The 22,128-nt window shown below is 41.7% G+C and overlaps 1 protein-coding gene across 7 annotated transcripts in view; it reads left to right on the top strand.

Annotated features, from left to right (window-relative positions):
- The window catches only part of BEND7 (BEN domain containing 7), an 86,877-nt gene that overhangs the window by 26,911 nt on the left and 37,838 nt on the right, over window positions 1-22,128 (top strand). For 6 of the 7 annotated variants that reach the window (XM_070800846.1, XM_070800848.1, XM_070800845.1 and 3 more), the window contains 3 exons: window positions 4,173-4,472; window positions 7,526-7,648; window positions 11,204-11,469. In XM_070800846.1, coding sequence (XP_070656947.1) covers window positions 4,173-4,472; window positions 7,526-7,648; window positions 11,204-11,469 — 689 coding nt within the window. The remainder of the gene's footprint in view (window positions 1-4,172; window positions 4,473-7,525; window positions 7,649-11,203; window positions 11,470-22,128) is intronic. The other variant, XM_070800849.1, reaches the window with a different exon arrangement.

The following is a 22,128-nucleotide window of genomic DNA, read 5'->3' as shown; positions in this document are numbered from 1 at the left end:
ATTAATTTATTTTTTAATATAAATTTATTTATTTTAATTGGAGGCTAATTACTTTACAATATTGTATTGGTTTTGCCATAGATCAACATGAATCCACCATGGGTATACACGTGTTCCCAATCCTGAACCCCCCTCCCACCTCCTTCCCCATACCATCCCTCTGAGTCATCCCAGTTCACCAGCCCCAAGCATCCTGTATCATTTAATTCTACTAGACCTCATTCTGGTTGTGATACAACATTTCTTTCATTTACATAAAGAAGGTATATGAAATGACTTACAGCTCAACACTAGTTAATTTTCGATGCAAAGATATGGTGACTATTTTGAGTCTTTGTGAAAAGAAGGCATATAGAAATGGATATATAATGTTAAGGCACATCATCTCACTCTATCTTTGAGCATTACTGCCTTTTTTCTTTCATTACCCCAAACAATGAATTATCGTGTTCTGTGTAATATGTTTTTCTCTCCTGACCAAGTCATCCTGTATGATGACTTCTGTGTTTCAAGACTCTCTATTCTGTATTATGCAAATTATTTACGTAAAGGAAAGTAATCTATGTAAAGGAAAGGGAGTCTTGAAATTTAGCAAAGGGTAAAATCCAACCTGTAATCTTTTTTCAGTCTTGTCCAAGGAGTCCAGTTACTAAACATACAAACCATTTTTCATTTAAGATTGTTTTACTATAATGCAGCCACACACCATGGATCCATATTTGTAAGATTCCTGTTCATTTTCTCTAAAAAGATCCAGCCCTTTGTGGTTAAACATGAAAAAAGGTATGGTTAGGTTTGGAAAGTGAACAGGTTTCCTTATGGAATTGTTGCTTCTTTTTGTTGTTGTTGTTGTTTGTTTTTGTTTTTTGCCCATATTGCACAGCTTGTGGGATCTTAGTTCCCCAACCAGGAATTGAAACATTCTTGGCAGTGAAAGTGCGGAGTCCTAACCACTGGGCAACCAGGGAATTCCCTGGAATCATGCTTCTTTAGAGCTTCTTTTTCTTGGCATTTATACATGGGGAAGACATCAACTTATTAGAACTGGAAAGACAAAGAGGTCAACTAATGCTTCAGATCTCAACATCTTAATTTATCCCTTTTTTTTTTTTTTGAGTCAGAGAACTTGGCTTCACTTGTAGCAATCAGAATAAGCCCACTCTTTCTGAGGAGGACATACGTGACTTTTAGAGCTGTTTGGTGCCCTGTGAACATCTTGGTAATGGGAAAAACCTACATCCCTCCTTGACTGCTCCCCTGGGTTATGCCAGGCATGGTCTGGTTCAGAATTCCCTTTTATAGTTCAGGAAGCTGAAGCCTGAGAATAGCAGGTGGCTCGTCTCGTATCAGGTAGCAAGTCAGTACAGTTGGGAAGTGAGTCCAGGTCTGGGAGCCCCGGCCCCAGCCTGTCCCTGACCCACCCCCTAGCATCCGTGGCCCAAGCCTGCAAGCTTCACCCTCTCCATCCCAGTGTGTGCAGGCTGCTCAGCTTTCTCTGTCGTCGCCACTTCTAGTCTTTAGGTCTCCCTCCTGATCCTCTGCTGCATCCCTCCTGAATGTGTGAGGACTCAATTCCCCTCTCTCTGCAGAGTGCATCATCCCCACCCCACCCCTGCCCCGTGTGTGTGTGAGAGAGAGAGACAGAGACAGAGCTCAAAAGAGAGAGATACGGTTCTAGGGCCTCCCGCCCAGGTAGTGTGGTCAGGGCTGCTCCTGACTTCTCTGGCTAAAGGAAGGACAGCTCATCCCACTGCCCTCTGGGGACACCCAGCCTGTCACCTCTAAGAGGCTGCCCTGCAACCAGCCCGTTTCCAGCCTTTTCCACGTCTCTCAGCTTTCCTTGACTCCAGCAATTCTTACACTTAGCTGTTTTCTGTCCTTTCAGCTGTCCCACAGTTGGATAGACTGTGAGCTCTCTTCTCAGAAAGTCAGCCAGCTCTGCTACCTGCCTTCACAGCCCCCTGTTTTTCTTCCTCCTCAGTCCCAGGTCCTAATCTGTTGTTATGGTTTGCCTCTTGTTTTGATTTTGTAAGAAATGTTTCTAAGTGTCAGCCCACAGCCAGGATCTCCCTCTTCCACAATCCTGGTTGTCCTCTTGAAAGTATCAAGTGTGCAGAATTCACACTGTATTTTCAGTCTTGTAAGTTTCAGAGCTGTAGGTTCTGGGACTGTGAAACTAAGCTCATGACAAAGCAACTTTGATCTTAGAAAGTTCCAGGATCCTCATACCTTTTTTCCCTCCTTCTGAAGACAGCACTTTATCATAGGATTCAGTCACTGGAGCATAAGTGGAACCTTTGAAAAGAGAGTGGCCCTTTGGCTGTGATGCGTCAGAGTTCATGTGGGGAGTAAGCTGGCACTGATCCAGGCCCCAGGCAGCGTGCCCGCCTCTGCCTGGCTTGGCTGGTGTGGTTCTTGCCAGGGCCCTGGGAGGGAGGGGAGTGGCAGCCACTAGCCAGTGTCAACCGAGATCAGCACGCTGCAGCCTGGATGCGTGTGTGACGTCCCTGGTCCAGAATAAAAGCCCTGCAGGAAAGAAGCTCCTTCCTGCCCAAGCTGTGCTGTTAGTCACGCCGGGAAAGGGCGGGTTTGGATGCTGAAAGTAATAGCAGCCACACTGGCTTATAGATTTATCTCTCAGAATTCCTCTGGGACCTCTTCCAGACACACCCTGTTCCCCAGACATCCTGAGAAAGTTGTAAATGCTGGCTCCGCATTTCTTCAATTGTGCTCGGTCATTCGTTCTCATAAAAATCTGGAACATGATTTATTGTTTCTGTATTGTCATTTTCACAGGTGTTTGAAATGGAAAGAGTTTTATGACAAAGTAAAATATTTCTCCTCTCAAGCATATGCCAACACAGAGCAGTATTGTAAATTTGGAAATCTGTATTAATTCTGCATTTGTTCATGTTAGATATTAAAGACAATTAATACTTTTGTTACCATTTAAAAAATTTAAGATACTAACTTCACAGCAAAAAATAGAAAAGTTTCCTTACATTCAGTTTTGTTACTGTTGTTGTTAAGTTTGCTGAGTCGTGTCCGACTCTTTGTGACCCTGCGGACTTTTTCAAGCAAGAATAATGGAGTGGGTTGCCATTTCCTTCTCCACTACATTCAGTAACGTATTTGTGTATTAATAAGCTAAATATCTAACTAGACAATGCAGAATACCTACATTCATTGTGCAGTTACCAGTCTGATAGAGAAATCTGGCTAATATGATGCTGAGGGTATTACAACATGATTATATTAAATGTACTCAGGACTTCCCTGGTGGTCCGGTAGTTAGGATTCTGAGTTCCCAATGTAGGGTGCGTGGGTTTGATCCCTGGTTAGGAACTAAGATCCCACATGCAGCACAGATGCGGCCAGAAATTAAAAATAAATAAATAAATGTGCTAGATTTATTTGTAGGAGCTGTTTTTTGTAATAGATGCTTTCTGCAGGGCTTTTCCTTTCTTCATAGTTGAAATTTCAAGCATTTAGTAGAGTGACTGTATGAGTGTGTACCGTGGCATTAGACTTTTATTTTAAAACCCAGGTTAGAGAAAAAAAAGAAAAGACTACTTCCCTTAACCTTTGTAAAGTTACTGGCTGATGACAATTTAAAAAGATAGTATGTTTGCGGTGGGCTTCCTTTGTGGCTCAGCACTGCAGAACCTAGCTGCCAGTGCAGGAGATAAGGGTTCAGTCCTTGTTTTGGGACGATCCCCTGGAGATGGGAATGGGAGCCCAGTCCAGTATTCTTGCCTGGAGAATTCCATGGACAGAGGAGCCTGGTGGGCTACAGTCCATGAGGTCACAAAGAGTTGGACACGACTGAGAGGCTGAGCAAGCATGCACACGTGTGTGAAATAGCCCTTAATAGATCTAGATCTAATAGATCCTTTAATGATATTGTTTATAGAAAATATTTTATATCTGTATAATTTCAGAGTCATCTTTAAGTAATATTTATTCTGTGCAATACAGATACTTTGGTTCAAAAAAAAAAAATCCTCTGAGGAAAGAAGATTCTTAAAAGAGAAGCTTGCATCTGGGGTCAGTAATCCTCCCCCGATTCCAAAGAAGGAAGGGGGGGTGTCTTATTCTGTTTTTTTTTCTGGTAGTGGATTATTTTTTCTTTCACTAATTTACAGTGCTATCTCTGGCCCTGTTTCCATTAGGAGATGAAAGCATGGAAATTAAAAAACAAATTACAGGAATGAGAAGATTACTGAATGACAGCGCTGGGAGGATATATCAGCGTGTGGGCAAGGAGGGGGAGAAACTTAAAGAGGAACCCCAGGATTTGGATGCGATTTGGCCTCAGCGTTTGAACTCTGCAGAGGCCCCCCCAAGCCTCCACCCATCTTCCCGGGGCACGTGGAACGAGCTGCCACCCCAGAGCGGGCAGTTCTCAGGGCAGTATGGCACCCGCTCCAGAACCTTTCAGAGCCAGCCCCACACTGCTGGGAGCTCCAATGGTATGGCCCTCATCAGACGCTCACAGTCGTCCCAATATGTTTTCTGTCTATAAACATTCAGTATGTTCTTTGAATTCTATAGAGTAAACCCTCCTTTAATCATGTACCTTAATTGAGTTATTTTAAAAGACAGGAAAGACATAAAGGAAAAAGAGTATAAAAAAATCTAGACTTGAGATGCAGGAAAAACTAGGGGTTCTCTATTAGAAGGGATAGTTTCTTGATAGACACTTTAGCTCTTTAAGAAGTCAAAGCCATCACTGTCTGAGATACGGATACTATTGTCACAAACAACTGAACATTAGGGCAGAAAGAGCTCCACTGTGGCATTAAAAGAATCTTCCTGGTCACATGGTGTATTCTTAACACATCCCCTTGCTAAGTCCTGGGCTTTCTTCATTATAGGACGAGTCACTTAAAGGGAGGACTGATGACCCCGCCAGTCAAGTGACACCTTGACTTTAACCTCCCATTCAAGCTCCTGAACCAGATGATCCATATTTTATAACTTGCTTCATTCAGGTTGAAAATTATTCCTTTAAAGTAAAATTTCCTTACTTTAAATTCCTAATGGGTTTTTTAAAATTAATTGGAGTATAGTTGATTTGTAGTGTTGTGTTAGTTTCAGGTGTACAGCAAAATGAATCAGCAATACACCTAAATATATCCACGCTTTCTTAGATTCTTTTCCCATGTAGGGCACCATAGAATATTGAGTACAGTTCCCTGTGCTATCCAGTAGGTTCTTATTAGTTATCTATTTTAAATTCCTAATTGTTAGGGGAAAAAAAACTCAAATGGCAAATTTTTTTTTCCCAAAACATAAGGAAAAACTTGATTTCTCCATTCATGTTAATTTTCCCTCCAGTGACACTGTTATTCGTGTTATAAGTTACATACAGATGTGCAGATCTGTCGTTTTAACAAAGGGAATGAGAAGAAAGGAAGAACACATTTCTAGTTTCTTTAAAAAGTTAAGGGTTTTCCCCCCTGTTCATCATCCTTCAAGGAAAAGACAATTATTGTGATTTTATTTTTTTTTTTAAACACAGTTTGTGATAACCAGTTCAAAGGTATAAAAAGCCATCACTAGCCACTGCTGAAGAGACGGGGAGGGACCCCAAGAGATGTATGGGTGTCTTCTGTCTCTCTTAATATTACATAAGCCAATATCAGATTCTCATGCTGGCTTGCTTCCACGTTAGAAAGAGATGGCTCTTTAAAGAGTCCTCCATAAAAATAAAAAGGTAGTTCTCTTTAAAATTAGAAAATGATTTATAACAAGATGAAAAGGATTGGTTTTTTTCCTCTAAAATGATACAGACTTGAAATAGTGACTAGGAATATTCACAAAGTCCTCCTAACTCTACTCCCATGGGAGAAATGACTAGAGAAATAAAATGGCCTCAGGTATCTATGAAGCTAATAAGCGCCCCCATCAGGAAGTATTGGGTGAATAGTGTTCTATTTTCCAGGCCCCAACAAGGATGGTGGATTTACTTTGAAAAATATTAGTAATGGTCAGAGTTACAAACCTAAATTCCCCCATATTTGTTTTAAAATACTTCTGTGTTAATGGCGTATTGTTGATCGGAATACCTTTGGTATCTCATTGGAGTTTTAATTTAATCATTTGTAGTTTTCAAGTTGTAACATCTCATTTTGCTACAACTCTGAATGTAAATAATTGTGCTGCTCCACACATTAAGTATTCCATGGTTTCGCTGTGGTGAAACTTTCAATAATGAATATTCGCAAAGAATGCATATTGCAGGTTTCGCTGTGGTGAAACTTTCAATAGTGAATATTCGCAAAGAATGCATATTGCAGGATGTAAATTACACGTAATATATAGTAAAGAATATAGGTGGACCAAAACTATAGAACTTCCCTCTTCCACCATGAAAAAACCCAAGTGAGAGCCATCTCTTATCCTGATTGCCTTTAAGGGAACTTGGATACTGAGGCCAGGGGTACTGTACTGAAAGCATGCTTTTCCAAATGTCCCATTTTATTCCGGCAATAACAGGAAGGTATTTGTTTACATGTAAGGAAAACAGAGGAGGACAATTATATGGCATATTCAACAGTGAAAAGGGCTTCCCTGGTAGCTCAGTTGGTAAAGAATCCGCCTGCAATGCAGGATACCCTGGTTTGATTCCTGGGTTGGGAAAATCCACTGGAAAAGGGATAGGCTACCCACTTCAGGATTCTTGAGCTTCCCTTGTGGCTCAGCTGGTAAAGAATCCGCCTGCAATGCAGGAGACCTGGGTTCGATTCCTGGGTTAGGAAGAACCCCTGGAGAAGGGAAAGGCTACCCACTCCAGTATTCTGGCCTGGAGAATTCCATGGACTGTATAGTTCCTGGGGTTGCAAAGAGTTGGACACAACTGAGCGACTTTCACTTTCAAACAGTGAAAACGAGACTAAAATGAAACTGAAGAATGGGGAATGGACGATGTAGAAGGGCACTCTTTTATGAAGCTGGAGAAGAGCCAACACACCAGCAGCCTCTGACCCCTTAAGTTCACTTGGACCCTCCCAGACCCTGCTGCCCCCGCCACCCAGACATACCACACCCAGCACAAAGCAATGTGTTGACAGTTCTTAATTTTTAGAATCACGTGGTTAATGCTAAAACTATCTTTTAAATAGTTAGATACATTTAACTCTTAGTATGAACTCTCAGGACATGTGCAGCTACCCAGTTTGTTTGGTTTTAGATAAAGGCTGTTCACAGAGCTAGTTTTTTGTGCAAAATAGCACGAGTGTGTTCTTAGTCAATGTTTTCTCTATCATTATCTGAGATGAACTGGGGTGACGGCGGGGGGGGGGGGGGGGGGGGGGGCGCTGTGACAGCAAACTGTGTGTCCATTCACAGAGGCTGCCCCACCCTGTGACACGACACACGCCTGACAGTAGAGAAACCTGAACGGTTAGCTAAAGTCAGACCCCAGCATTCAGGCTGTGAAAATCACCGGGTGCCTTTTTTATTTTCCTCTTTATATTCTTGCTGTTGCTTGGCGGCCATCATTCTCTCTTTTCGTGCTCAGGAGAACTTCCAGTGGTGAATTCATCAGCTGGATCCAACTGCTGCACTTGTAACTGCCAGTCGACGTTGCAGGCCATCCTCCAAGAGCTCAAGACCATGCGGAAACTGATGCAGATTCAGGCAGGTACGCAGATCCAGCCTCAGAGGGAGGATCTTCAGTGGGGATGTTCATTATGCTTTGGTTACGCTGTGTCTCCCAGCAAGGTTTCCTTTTTATATATATAAAGGAAATTATATATATATAATTTATTTAAAACAATTTTATGGAAGTATAGTTGATGGTGTACTTCTTCAAGCATCCATTTTTCTCTGCTTTTTCCAGAACCCACCTTCCTGTTAGCCAGTCTCACAAATGCTTTCTGGCTGATACTGCTCACTCCTTCTGTACATGTGCTTCGGGTGCTTCACAAATGTCAGCTAATTAAACTTTGAAACAATTATACCCGAAGGTGGGCAGAGCCCTTCGGCTCATCTCCCTAATGTAAATTGACAAGGAGGTTCGTGATGGGGAAAGAGGTGAGAATGGCTCATCTTCCCTCCTGAGGGGCTCGGTTTAGGGGGCTCTGTGCATCTTACAACCCTCGCTTCTGCACAAGCCCACCCTGCCTCCAACGCTGGGCTCCCTGTGACAGGTGAGGAGCCAAGCAGCTCTGTACATGCAGAGGAGCCCTTAGGAAGCCTGGGCTCTGCTGGTAAAGATTCCAGAGTATCAGCTGACCAGAAACGTTGGCCCTCAGGCTCTGCTTGTGGCTTTTCTCCCTAACATTCAGGTCAGAGAGGCTCTGAGACACCTCCGGTTTTGTCTTTTTATTTACACGATGCTTTTTTTGTTGTTGTTGTTCTCGCTCCTGTTAGACAAGTTGAGGAACAGAAGAGCAGTGAACTTGCATTTTAGGGTCAGAGTTCCAGTCTGAACCTCAGATTTCTCATCTGTAACTAGAGTATTAATATCTAACTCATAGGGTTGTTTTGAAAATAGAAGAGATAGTAAATGCAGCTGAACTTGGTAAAGCATGATCTGAGCCTCAGCTATTTTGTGAGTGTTGTTACAAAGACCTGGAGCATTTCTTAGAAGTCTGAAAGTCTAGGTCCTTATTATAGTGGCTGTGATTTCTAGTCTCCAAAATTAGTAAAGAAAAAGCTTTTTTTGTCATAGGGGAGCCTCACGTGCTGCAGTCCATGGGGTCCCAAAGGGTCAGACACAACTTAGCGACTGAACAACAGCAACAGAAAATAATAAATCATTTCATTAAGCCTTCCACTTCATCAGGGAAAACTGCTCCTTAAGCTGGTAAATGGCCCAGTCATATATAACTAACTTCCCCCCTTTCCACTGTAAAGGTATTCAGACAGCTCAGAAATCGTCCTTGGTGCCGTTTAGTTAATTCTAGTAAAATTTTAATATTCAGTGATGTGGTTTGATACTTAAAAAACTTAATACTTAAACATATCAGTCACCCAAGATCACATGCAAGTGAAATGAGCGAAAGGCTTTCTGAGAAGCAACATCTAATTTTATGCACTGGATTTAGTCTTATCCCAAGGGAAAAAATAAAAACATTTTGGTCAGGCCAGTAAGCATTTAACTCACCTTGTTCCACAAGGATAATCTGTGTTCTTATTAACCCAGCAGAGGCTAACATCTCCTAAATAAGGAGCTCAGAAAGAAAGGTTACTTCATTCTGTACAGATTTCTTTCCTCAGAGGAAGAATTTGTTAGCACTTAAGAAAATATGCGTATGAAATGGTAATGATTTATTTTGTTACTTAAGCTCCTTACTCCCCAAGTGGCAAACTACAAATTGCAACCATTTAAATCCTTGACTGAAGCCTTCTGAGAATCTATTAAGTAAATGCCACTGTGTCTCCCTGTTTCCTTTTATGAACCTTTGCAGATTAGGGCAGTAAACGACCCCAGAGCTGTCAGGGATCCCAGAGGATAAACTGAATAAATTAGTCTCCTTTAATTTTCTTAAACTGAAGAATATGTGTTGAGTGAGTAGATTGACTTTAAGGTTTATTACCTATAAAATGTAGATTTACCTTCTACTTAGAAAGTTTCACCTTTACTTCAGGGAGAAGGCAAGGAATAAGATCAAGCGATTAAGATCTGATTCGAAAGAACACAGCTTTGTCCAGACTTGCAGAAGGAGAAGAAAACCTCAGAGTCCTGTGTTCTTTAAACTCAAAACATTTTCACTTTTAATTTTGGAAAGTGAGACTTGGTGAGGCTGGAGTCCTAGATCATTGATAACTGCTTCAGTTGTCTAACTTTGCAAATGGAGACCTAGCCTCAGCTGAAAATTCAGATCTAACAGAGAAAAGTCCCAGTCCGGCTTATATATTGGGGATCATTGGTGGAGCTTTTAAAAAATCCCGATACCCAGGCATCTCCCTGGGAAATTCCAGTCTGAATTAGTCTAGATTGAGGCTGAGGCACTGGTTTTCTTTTTTTTTTTTTAAGGTGAATCCAGTGAAACTAATGTGTAGCTGAGGTTGAGAACCAGTGAGCTAGACTGCTTACTGCATGCATGATTAAAAAACTTTGCAGTGCTCATTTGCAGTGCAAATAGTGTTTCTAATAGTTATTATAAATTTCTGTCCAGCCTAGAGATGCAGATATCAAGTTCAGAGTACAAATATTACCCATTTACGACCTGATGAGAAATGATCCATATTATGTGCATGTCGAGAGTTTTAGGTTTTCATCTGGCTTATTTTTAGAGCTGTATTTCTGTGAAAAAGCAGCTGTGGTCATAGTTTTAAAAACCATATTAACACATGCAGATTTAAGTAATAATGCCATATTTCCCTACTAAACTTTAAATCAGAGTATTTTTAAATGGTTAACAAACACTACGTCTTGAAGGGCACCTCTGAGAACTGTAATTACCATCCTTGATTCCCTTAAGTATATATTCAACATCAGCACTCAGCTCTCGATCAGCGCTTCTCGTCTTTGGAATTCAGACCATTCCTGGACCTTACTGATTTGTTCTTCTTGTATTGAACTATATTTTTCCTATTTTTCAGCTACATAAAACCGGGTTATGGAGAAACAGCCTGGTCAGAACCCAGTAGCATAGTCTGTGGAGATGGCTGATGTGTGGATAGTATTGGTTTGTGAGGCAGGAGTAACTGGACCTGAAATTGACCAACAGACCTAGCCCACATGCTTACTGGTCATTCTCAAGTGATGCTTTTGATCAGACTTGCCCAAATGAGCATCGTTACCCGACTTTTGTTGATTTCGGCACCTGTCGGTTGCTGGCTACCAATCAGTTTAATCTCAAGTGGAGTATTCCCGAGATTGGTTTTCCAAAAAACATAGATGTCTACACCTCAATTTAAGTTCTGGGGTTCTTGGGTATACAAAAATGTCATGTGATGCGTAAAATCATGGTTCAATGTTTTCTTATAGCTCATCATCCTTTCCTCCTATCGATTACCCACCAGGTAATCAATTAGCCACCAGGATTTGGAGGAGAGTTTTCTCTTGGGTTTTTTCTGCCTGTAGATCTTTTGAGGCAGCATTTGGTCATGCTCAGGTCCAGTGTGAGGTTGATCTCGATGTGCCCCATCCTCCAGTGAACCCATTTCAGCCTCAGCTGATGGAGCAAGGGAACTCTCCTAGGTTAGACACATGTGCCTGTACCATGTTTTTGTTTGTTGTTCACAGTTGGAACCCAAAACAGACAACAACCCCCAATTTCCCTTATGTGCTCCCAGCGAACTGCCGTCTCACGCAAGAGAAATAAAAAGAAAAAAGTGCCCCCAAAGACTGTGGAACCTCTCACTGTGAAACAGAAGCCCAGTGCGTTGGAAGCTGAGAAGAAGGCTGCAGGGGCCCCCGAGAATTCCAGTCTCCCTGTGGCCGAGCACGCCTCCCCTGGGGAGAGCCACATTCTAGGATTCGGCATCGTGCTTGAATCACCAGCCTCCGATGTAAGTTGATGTTTTCTAGCTGCTCGTGCTAATATGTAACTTTCAGACACTGTGCCATATTTATACACTTTGCCCTTCACTAGTTCTGCCCAAGAAAACCAGAGAAGCTTGCAGAATACACGTGGGAAAGAGGAAAGGAGAACTCTTAATGCTCTCCTTGCCCAGAATTTTCTCTTCTGAAAATCTTAGGCCTTATTTACCTCAGCTTGTTTCCATTCTCTCCGAAAGGAGAGGGTGATGGAGTAAATATTCTGTTCACTAATTTCGTTAACATTTGTAATTTCGAAGCGGCCGTTTTCAATTTCCTCAGCATAGAGAGCTAAAAGAATGTAATTAAATCCTTTGTAGATGGACATAAATGAGCAGAACCCTACAGATAAGTCACACCTTTCTAGAAACACAAACTAATAATAAAAAAAAGAGCAGTGCTCACGCTAATTCTATTTTATAGATGCGAGGATGCAAGCCACACTGCTAATTGGGTGCAGTGCCGTGCCATTGAGTCTGTAATGATAGGTTAACACTCTGCAAAGGTTTTTCTATTTTAATATCATAGCTCGAAGGTCGTCACAGCCCAAGATACTAAATGACATCTAAGACAACTGTCTGACTTACCATTTTAGAGTCACACGGCCATAAACGAACTTAGCGACATGTTCTGTCAGCCACAGCGAACTCGCCTTAGTGTCTGAGTACACTGATGCTGTGAACCCCAACTTGTTGGGAGAGTTCCTAAAATAAACCAGAACGAGTGGGCTATTATTACCAGATGGCATAGGATGAGAACCCTGCTGAGAACTCCCACAGGCCTATATAGGATGCAAGTGTGGTCCTACTCTTCAACTTTAAATAAGAAATACATTGCTATTTTAAAACAGCATTCCTTTCACATTGGAAAAAGACAAGCTGCTAGCTTGGGTCTTTAATAAAGGGAGGCAATGAAAATGATCGTCTCGTGACTTTATTAGACTAGAAAATCACTTGAACTTTTATCTCCTCCTTGATGAGAAGAGTTCATGTTTGTTTTTTATCCATGAACACACGCACGATTGTTAAGAAGTTCTTCCAGACTAAAAACTTAGCCTTAGAAAATCATTAATGGTGACAGCCTTCCACCCTGGACTAGCTGGTTCATTTCCTCCTATCCGGTTGTTATTGTAGCTTAGGTCCTAGGTTCAAAACCCATGTCAATCACACATTTGGAAGCAGAGACAGGTGATACCCCATCACAAAGTACATTCAGCCTGAAGCAGCTTTCACAATACTTTTATATTTTTCTTGAATTATTTAGAGCCTTCTTTCCTGTAATAGGCATTAGTGTATCAGGAGCAATCACTGGAGTTGTGAAAATCATCTTCAAAATGAGTCAATCTCATTCTAATCACTGAACTTCCTCTTTTAAAAATTTTTAAGCTCTAAACATACTTCAGAGATAAATTGAGAAAGATCTGATAAAGGCTATATGTACATTAGTGAAATAGAACTTTCCTTTATCAATATCAGAATGCCAAAAAATAATTTGCTTTTTATTCATGATGAGTTTTCCTAACAAGAACTATTAAATTTAATAAAGCACATTTAGAATTGTTCATGAAGACTTAAGGGCTGACTATCTTTGATTGAAGAATAACATGCTTCTTAAAAAAAAAGCAAAAACTGTATATAGATGTTATCTTTATGTTATCCAACTGCTTTGCCCTTTGATTCATCTGTTGAATGGAAACTAACTGCCCTTAGAGAACCATACAGTGAGTCCCATTACTGGAAAATGTCCTCAGAGAGTCTTGCTGGCATGGATGAGGCTGGCCCCTTAGGTGGTGGGTCCATCAGTGTTAAAGGTGTCTAAATTTAGACACCCTTCTTGTCTTTTATTATTCCTTAGCCATGAACCTTTTACACTTTGGTGGAAGTCCAGAGGAGAAAATAGAAAATAGATAATAATCTTATAGGAATTCTTCTATAAAACTGATTGGAAAAAAAGTAATACAGCAGGATTATATGTAAGTAGATGGGCATTATGTGTCTGAAGACAGGCTCTGAAAATACCCAGTGTTGGGGAGATTAGGTCCAGAATTGTAGGAGTGGGCATGTGGGCCAGTGTGGCTGGGGCAGCCTCGTGGCTGCGCTGGTAGCACATAATCACGTGAACATGGGCTCAGCAGTGTATCAGACAGTGAAAGCCCCGACGTGTTATCCGAGGCCCTTGGCTTTTTTATCTTGTGGGCACTAGGGAGCCACTGCAGGTTTCAAGTAGAGGAATAGTCATATATCCATGTTTAGACTGGAATCTGGAAGTGTCTTGTGGATGACTGATCAACACAGAGGAGAGACCAGAGACCAGGAGACAGATAATTCCAGGCAGTCAGGCAAGAGATGGGTAGAGTCCAGCCGTGAGCAGTGAAGGGACAGAGAAGTGAGAAGCGCCCAGGAGGTACCCCCCACAGGGGACCTGGTGCCTTGGGAGAAGCAAGCCCCACATGTCTATCCTGGAAAATGAGGTTAGTCAGTACTGACTTCCTTAACTGAGACAGGGAAGGCGGGAGCAGGCCTTCATTTCTGGATGGGAAGTAACAGGAGGTTGAGTATCCTCAAAAAGTCCAGTAGATGTTTGGAGCACAGGAAAAATATTAGAGCTAGAAGCAATGAATAAAAGGACACATAAAACCTGTGCCTTTATTGCTTTAAAACAATTTTTTTTATCAGAATTTTAAAAAAATCATTTATTTATTTTTGGCCACACCTTGCAGAGTGTGAGATCTTAGTTCTCTGACCAGGATTGGAACCCGTGCCTCCTGCAGTGGAAGTGCAGAGTCTTAACCACTGAACTGCCAGGGATGCTCCTTTATTGCTTTTTAAATGTAAAAAAAAAAAAATTACTGTAAATTGTTTAAAGTTCACAATATATGAAGTTATCTTTTTTATGCTGTGGCTTTTAGCATTGCCCAAATACAAATTTGTGTGTCTGGGCACAAGCAGGAACCTGAGGGGCTGTGGATCATTGCAAGGGGACCACCGAGCCCCTGACACCTGATGGGCAGCCCTGCTCAGTGTGGAAAAGCAGGGCATCCTAGTCAGCACTACCCGCAGTCAAGAGCCTCAGGCACGCAGGGAACCCTGCCCCGGTGCCTGGCCCAGAAAAGGTGCTCAGTAAACAGCCATGCATCGCAGCTGCATCAAACACAATATGCGAAATCACCTTATAGAACTTTGGTTCTAGGACTTGGCTTTAATTAGAACCCTCTCCTCAATTTAATGTGATTTTCCCTCCTTCCCCCTTTGCTTCTCAAGGGCAGGGGTTAAATTAAAAAATACCAACAATAATAGTAGTTGTAGTTGTGTTTGTGTGCTATCCTTTGCCAAGTAATTTTTCAAATTTCATCCTTACTCTTTGAGGTATTATTATTATCCTCAATTTATAGATAAGGAAGGACTTCCCCGATGGTCCAGTGGCTAAGACCCCATGCTCCCAATGCCAGGGGCCTAGGTTCTATCCCTGGTCAGGGAACTAGATCCCACATGCCATAGCTAAGACCTGGCACAGCCACATAAATACATTTTTTAAAAATTGATAGATGGAAAGACTGGCATAAAGGGTTAAGTAGCCTGCTCGAGCCCATGCAGTCAGAGGTGGAGCTGGTTCTCAGACCAGGGCTGCGTGCACCCTGTCCACCAGTGCTCGACTCAGTGCCTGCACTGGCCCAGCTCTGGTGTGTGACCACCGCTCACTGTTCATGAGATGATGGTACACAAAGAAGAGAAAGGTTAGACTGTGGCTCTGTATGCTGGCTGGTTGGTTGGTTTGGGTTATTTATTTATTTGGCCACACCCTACAGTTTGCAGGATCCTAATTCTCCAACCAGAGATTGACCCCGTGCCCCCTGCAGAGGAAGCACAGAGTCCTGACCACGGGGCTGCCAGGGAAGTCCCCGTGTATGCTGTTTACTTGGAAGTTTCCAGGGGAGACCTTCCTGGTCAAGGGTATAGCTCTGAAATGTCCAGGATGTCTAGTCAGGATGCCCAGACTAGAAGCCCTGCGTGTAACCCTGACAAAGGTACCCACCCTCACCTCCCTCCATTTTCCCTGAGCAAAATGGGAGTAATAATAGTGCTGACCTCACAGTGTGGGCCAGCTGGAAGAATTAAATGACATTATCTATGTAAAGCACTTAGAATAGTACCTGGGACCTTTTTAAGCGCTCAGTAAATACTGGTTCCTTTTTAAACCTTAGCAGTCCTAGTGAAGTACCTTTATAGGGATAAATATAACTTTGTTAAGTAAACTTACAGGTGTATACACTTGAGCAAATACACACAAACTAATCATATTTTTAAAAAGAGAGTGGCCAGAAATGGTTCTCTCTGGGGGCAAGATTACTTGACCCATTTTAAGTTAGTGCATTAAATAAAACTGAAATCTGAACTGCACAGAAGCAAAAACAGAAACCCCAAACCAAATTTCAGATATAAATACAATATTCAATTCTTTCTTCAGGAGTTCCCAACCCAGTACTCTGTCAGGACTCACAGAAGACAGGTGTAAATGTTTGACAGTTTTCCCTACCTAGTTGGATTTATTGATTTTTTTTTCAGGGTAGATACACATGGCTTAGGTTTACTTCCTTGTTGTTGCTTCCTGTTTGGCTTATTGATTGGCCTTGATGAAACACTAAGATCAGTTTTTTTATATATTTTAAATATTTTTTAAAAACATAGAAAATGTTTTTCTATTTTCTGTAGTTACTGTGAATATTTTCCAGTAATCCCAGATCACACAGAAGTTGTCAGAAGATAAAGCTACATATCCATCAACTTCAGATAATTTTGTTAATGTTTATGTCATTCTTAAATAATTTAAAATGCATTGGTGCTTTCAACATAAATAGCTACTGAATTCAGAATCTGTTTTCTTAATTTCTTCATAGCCCAATAAGTAAAGTAACCCACTGGGAGCTAGTAAAGCAGATCCATCAAGCAAGCAAATTTTTAATTTATTCATTGACACGTTGAAATTTAAGGCAGTATGTGCTTGAGAGTTAAAGTTCTAGTGCAGACTGCCTGGGTTCACAGCACTGCTTCACCACTTATTAGATGGATAATCTTAACAAGTTACCTAATCTCTCTAAACCTTAATTTTTGCATCTGCAAATTGGGGATCATGAAAGTGACTGCTTCATAGGATGATGAGAATTAAATTAGGAAACCCATGTAATGCGGGATGGACATGCTAATTATTGCACCATTGTCAAGGGCTACTGAAATGAGTAAAATAGTCCTCGCCCTTCAAGGACCATATGAGGAAAACACATAAGCAGTAATCACAGTGTAATAGGATGTAAGCGGAGCTGTCCTCTGCCCGGGGTGTTAAGGACAGGCTCTCCGAGGTGGCCATTTTCTCCAAAGAGCAGTTTCCATGGAGTTGTGATGGGAGAAATTAGACCACAGTGATTGAAATCTTATGAAACATTTTGGCTCAAATAGCATGAGCATCAATCAAGCCCAGGTCCTCAGAGTCATTAATTTGCCACCTGAGAAAGGAAGGCTGAAATATCTCATTCTGCAGGTGCATGGGGTCATTTTCAAACTGTACCGCCTTTCCCTTATTTTTTTTTTTTAAGTTAGTTAGCCACACCTTGCAGCTTGCAAGATCATGGTTTCCCGACCAGGGACTGAACTCTGGGTTGAACCCTGGGTCCTAGGCAGTGAAAGCTGGGTCCTAACCACTGGACTGCCAGTGAGTGCCCCTCTCTGTTTTCTTTTCTCACTTTAAATTCTACCAACATTTTGTTGAATAAAAATCAATCAAGGATTGGCTCTTTAATGACTTCCTGGTAATTATCACCCTGTTCAACATTCAGTGTACACTAGTCTAAGAGATTACTATATACTTTTTGATACAGCTCCTGCCTGAGCATTTTTTACTCATTACCGAACATCCTTTTTACACAATGGGTCCACCCACTCTGCCCCATCAAAGCAGTGGTTCAGGGCTCCGCCATGTCCGCAGGTCACACTGTTTTGGGCTGTGACAGCTGAACCAATAATATACAGTCTGCCTTTCAATCCAGTGGGTTCTTGAGTCTACCCAGCTCACTGGCCATGATCTTGGCATGGCTTAATAAATAGTGACAGTAACACTTGCTAAATCTACCTGGAGCAGACCTGAGTTAGAGGGAACATTTTCAGTATTTCTCAAAAAGAGGCAGATCACATTTGTGAGCAAAACAAAATCAGTTATGAAAGGGTTTTGTGGGTGTTTTTTTTTTTAATTTCATAAACTAAAGCTTATTTTCCTAGAAGTACATCTAGTGCACTGCTAAATAAACTCTCAAATGAGAATAAAGGATCATTGTATATAATAATGTTATGAACAGAAGGGTTGAATTCACTGTTCTTATAAGTTTTGTTATACGTTTTCCATTCAAAAGCAGTTAGTCTTACTTGAAAGACTCCTTAACTTTTCATCCATAGTTTTCTAATAGATTTGAATCTTGAGCCAGTCTGAAACTTGACTAGGTAGCAAGTCAAGTTTACAAACTATTGTGTATAATTAATTTGAGATTGAAAATCTGGGACTCATGCCCAATATGAATATTCCTGTACTTCTGTTTACTTTAACCTGATGACTATATGTCACTTTTTACATATCTTCCTATAATTTGCAGCCAACAGTGCCTTACATAAAACAGCCAATATCAGAAATATTGCCTCTGTGATTAATTTGTATGATCTCAAAATTGTTTTATGTATTTTTCTTTAGATTATACAGGGGAGTCATATACTCAGAGAGACTTAGGGGAAAAATGTTTTTTCTTTTTTGGCCACACCTTCCGTCATGTGGGATCTTAGTTTGCCAACCAGGGATTGACCCCAGCCCCCGCAGTGGCCCCTGCAGAGTCCAGACTCTCAACCACTGGACCACCTGGAAAGTCCCTGGGGAAATCTGTTAATTTACCAGGTGTTATGGGATCCCTCAACCAAACTAGATCTTGACCCCACCTACTTCTAATCAAAGGGAGACCACAGTTGAAATGCAACTGTGAAGAGAAACAAGATAGTTAATGTCTACAGGCCTGGGTCCAGGAACATTTTTAAGCATCGTCATGACTACATGCAGTTTTGCCTCCCAGACTTCACTGGGTATAAGATACAATACCATTGGATAGGAAAATTCAACATTTGATACATTACTGTGCTAAGTGGCTGAGGTACTGAAAATAGGCAAGCCATCCATGGGAATCCAAATTTATAGTGGGCATTCAGACTCTTGACTCTAAAAAAGATGACTCCAAGAGCCGTAAATCCTGTCCCATACTTTGAATGTCATCATTTAAAAATCATATTACTTCAGTAATCAATAGAATCTGTAAATCAGTGTATTAGCTGTCCTCGCTGGAGTATCAGACAGTAATTCTGTCAAAGGAAGTCTAGCTTTTAAAATGATATTCATTTGGATTAGTGGTGGTTTCTATCATAGCCATCATCAGTAAGCAGAGGGATCTCACTTAGACTAGACAGTAAACAAAAAGAAGAGATTCAAGCATACAATTATAGAGTTTTAACCTATTTTTAAATGTAAGTACAAAGCTGTGGATTACTACCAGGGCCACTGTATTATATTTATAAAATGGAGGCGATAAAAAGGTTTCATTGTAAAACATTGAGATTAATCAACCATCAAATTCTTCATGTCTTAGGAAGTAAGGCTCCCCAATCCTTTTTTTTTTTTTTTTTTTAAGGAATTGGTTTGTAGTTTTGTGACACCTTAGTGCTCACTGACAACCAGCTAAGAAGTCTGCTTGAAAGAAAAGACTTGAGGAGCAGGGAGGATCAGAGACCAGTCACCTTGGCCTCTGCTGCTGCCCCTGGCTATTGCCTCCACAAATAAAACTGACTCCTTTGTAAAGGAGGCATAACTGGGCGAGTTTGTGTTCCTTGATCTGGAGGGAAGTCTTCAAAATAACAACAATCATCTGGCAGTAGAAAGCAGAGCACAAAGTATTGACAGCTCATGCATCGGGATAGCATCTCAGAAATCAGAACACTGCTCTGATCCCATAGGGAGTCTCAGCTCCACAGAAACGTCCAGATGCTTAGTTTTAGGAGTCGGAGCAGATGCCCCAAACAGCAACTGCATCTCTCCGAAGTCCTAAAACCTCCAAGGTCCTAATAAAATGCTATCCTGCCCCCTCTACCCAAATCCCTTCTCCCGTCACCGGCCAACTCTGCCTAGTGGTCCTTACCCTTCTTGCAGCATTGGTCATTCTCCACTCTGTATGATCGGGGTTTATGTACATGTTTCATCTGGTGAGCCCGACCTTAAACTCCTTCCACATGGAGGATGCCAAGTAAATATTGATTGAGTCAGGGCCGTGTTCTCTTGGTAGCTTGCTCCCCCAGCCAGCACGGGCCCTGCTAGGAGAAAGCTGGCGGGCTGGACTAGGGCACAGCTGACTTCCACAGCCACTTCCTTTATGTGGGGATAAAAGACCTCGAAATCAATACTAGTCATTTTGAATGAATTCTTCCATAGTGTTTTGTTCATTCTGAGAAAAATCTATCAGGCGCTGCTAGCCGGGTGTTTGGCACTCTGAATGCCAAAGACAGTACACATTCTGATGAGAAACACAAACTCCCAACTAAACCAATGCATCATGAAAATTGCCAGAAATGTAGTTCATAGAAAACACTGCGCCTGTGAAGAAAGGAGTGGCCAGTCCTGCCTGGTGGGCTAGTCTAGATCAGTCTCTCAAACCAGGTTCAAGTCCTACACGATGAATCCAAGGGGAGGTACTAGGAGTCTCAGAGGTCAGGTGGCTGCTCTAAACCCCTGCTTGGTGGTTATCAGTCCAGCAGACATACATGAATGAGAGACCATGGTTCATCTTTCCCTTTTCTCTCTTGCAAATTTAAGAGCTTCTGTACCACCCGCCTAAACCCCCGGATCTTCAAATAGCTGTGAGTTGCTATTTCTATAAAGTAGACAGGGATTCTTTTTAAATGGTTTTCAAATGGTATAGGAGCATTCAGCAAAAATCTGGTCAGTTCATTTAGCATAAAAGGTCTAAATTAGGCAACCATAGGATGTGCAAAATAAAATTGTGGCTATGGATACAACTTTATCTTAGATTTTGATGTAGAATTCCTTCAATCCTAACATTTCTACATTGAGTCATTCAACAGATGTGCCTTGAGTTGCCCAAGTATACAGCTTCTGTCCCAGGAGTTGGGGGCCCAGACCCTGGCTCCCATCAGCTTCCTCTGCAGACCATCACCAGCATCGAGGGGCAAAAAGCCAGGGACCCACCCGGCAACACTGTTTTTAGAGTGATATTCACTGCGCATTCAGAGACCAAAAGCCAAATGGGAGAGCCAAGCAGAGAAGAGAGATGATTTTCTGGAAAATCCAGTTGAGAATTCCACTTGGGAGGAGGAGCAGGGCCCTAGATGGTCCCCACACAGTCTGAGTCATTTAAGCCTTTCCCCAAGCCTAGGTGGCACCAGTGGTGAAGAATCTGCCTGCCAATGCAGGAGATGCAGGAGACTGGAATTCATGGATAGGTACAGTCTGTGGGGTCGCAAAGGGTTGGCCACGACTCAGTGACTGACCATGAGCCCTGAACCCTTTGCTCTGACCACAGGGCACAGTGCTCATAGCTATGCATTTTGAGAAGCAATAGGACAAACAATAATTCCTGTTCTCCAGGAGAAAAACAAGACCCAAATCCTCACATGTCTCATATGATTTAAAAAATCCAAAGTAGCATCAGGTTAGCCAAGTTTGCAATAAGATATCTAAGAATTAGCTTTTATGATATATCTTAAGTGAGATTTCCTGCTGACTTTTTTTCAAAGGAAAGTTTACCAATTGCATTTCTTCACCCTAAAGTTACTATTTTAAAGTCATCATGTTCTAATCAGTAGTAAATGACTTAGTAGTTTATGTAATGACTAATGAACTTTTATCCATTTAACAAGAATTTATTTAGTGCCTACTGTGTTCCAGGCCCTGGAGACATAAAGCCTGAGTTCTAGACATCAGGAAGGGCCACAATCTAATCAATAATTATAATACAGTATAATAAATACAATCAGATAAATATGAACATCCTTGATAGTCCAGTGGCTAAGGCTCCACACTCCCAATGCAGGGGGGCCAGGTTCGATCCCTGTTGAGGGAACTAGATCCCACATGCTGCAACTAAAAAAATGATTGTGAATACTGCAATGAAGATTGAAGATCCTGAGTGCCACAGCTAAGACCTGGCACAGCCAATAAATGAATGAATGAATAAAATTTTTTCCCCCAAGTCTCCTTGGGAAAGAAGGAGCTAAGAAAAGCTTTGAAAAGGAAATGGTATGAGCGGGTTGAAAGATGAAAGGATGGGTTGTAAACATCCATGGCATATACACAGAGCTTATATGGTAGAGTTCAGGTTGAAAGGCCCCTTATCAGTCCTCTGACCCAGTATCCCCCAGCCAGGAAATCCCCAGCAGGGAAGCACTGGTTTCCCAATGGTGCTCTGAAATAGAGCTTCAGATTTCCCTCCCCAAAGCAGGGGTCAGGGCATCTGCTCAGGATTTTTGTTTATTTTATACATTAGTTGACGTAAGTTTTCCTTGGGGGGAAAAAAGAACAGTTCCACAGCTAAAAACCACTGG

The sequence above is a fragment of the Bos indicus genome, chromosome 13 (assembly GCF_029378745.1).
Source record: "Bos indicus isolate NIAB-ARS_2022 breed Sahiwal x Tharparkar chromosome 13, NIAB-ARS_B.indTharparkar_mat_pri_1.0, whole genome shotgun sequence".
NCBI lineage: Eukaryota > Metazoa > Chordata > Mammalia > Artiodactyla > Bovidae > Bos > Bos indicus.
The sequence above is the reverse complement of the archived record's forward strand: the minus strand, read 5'-3'. Positions and strand labels throughout refer to the sequence as shown.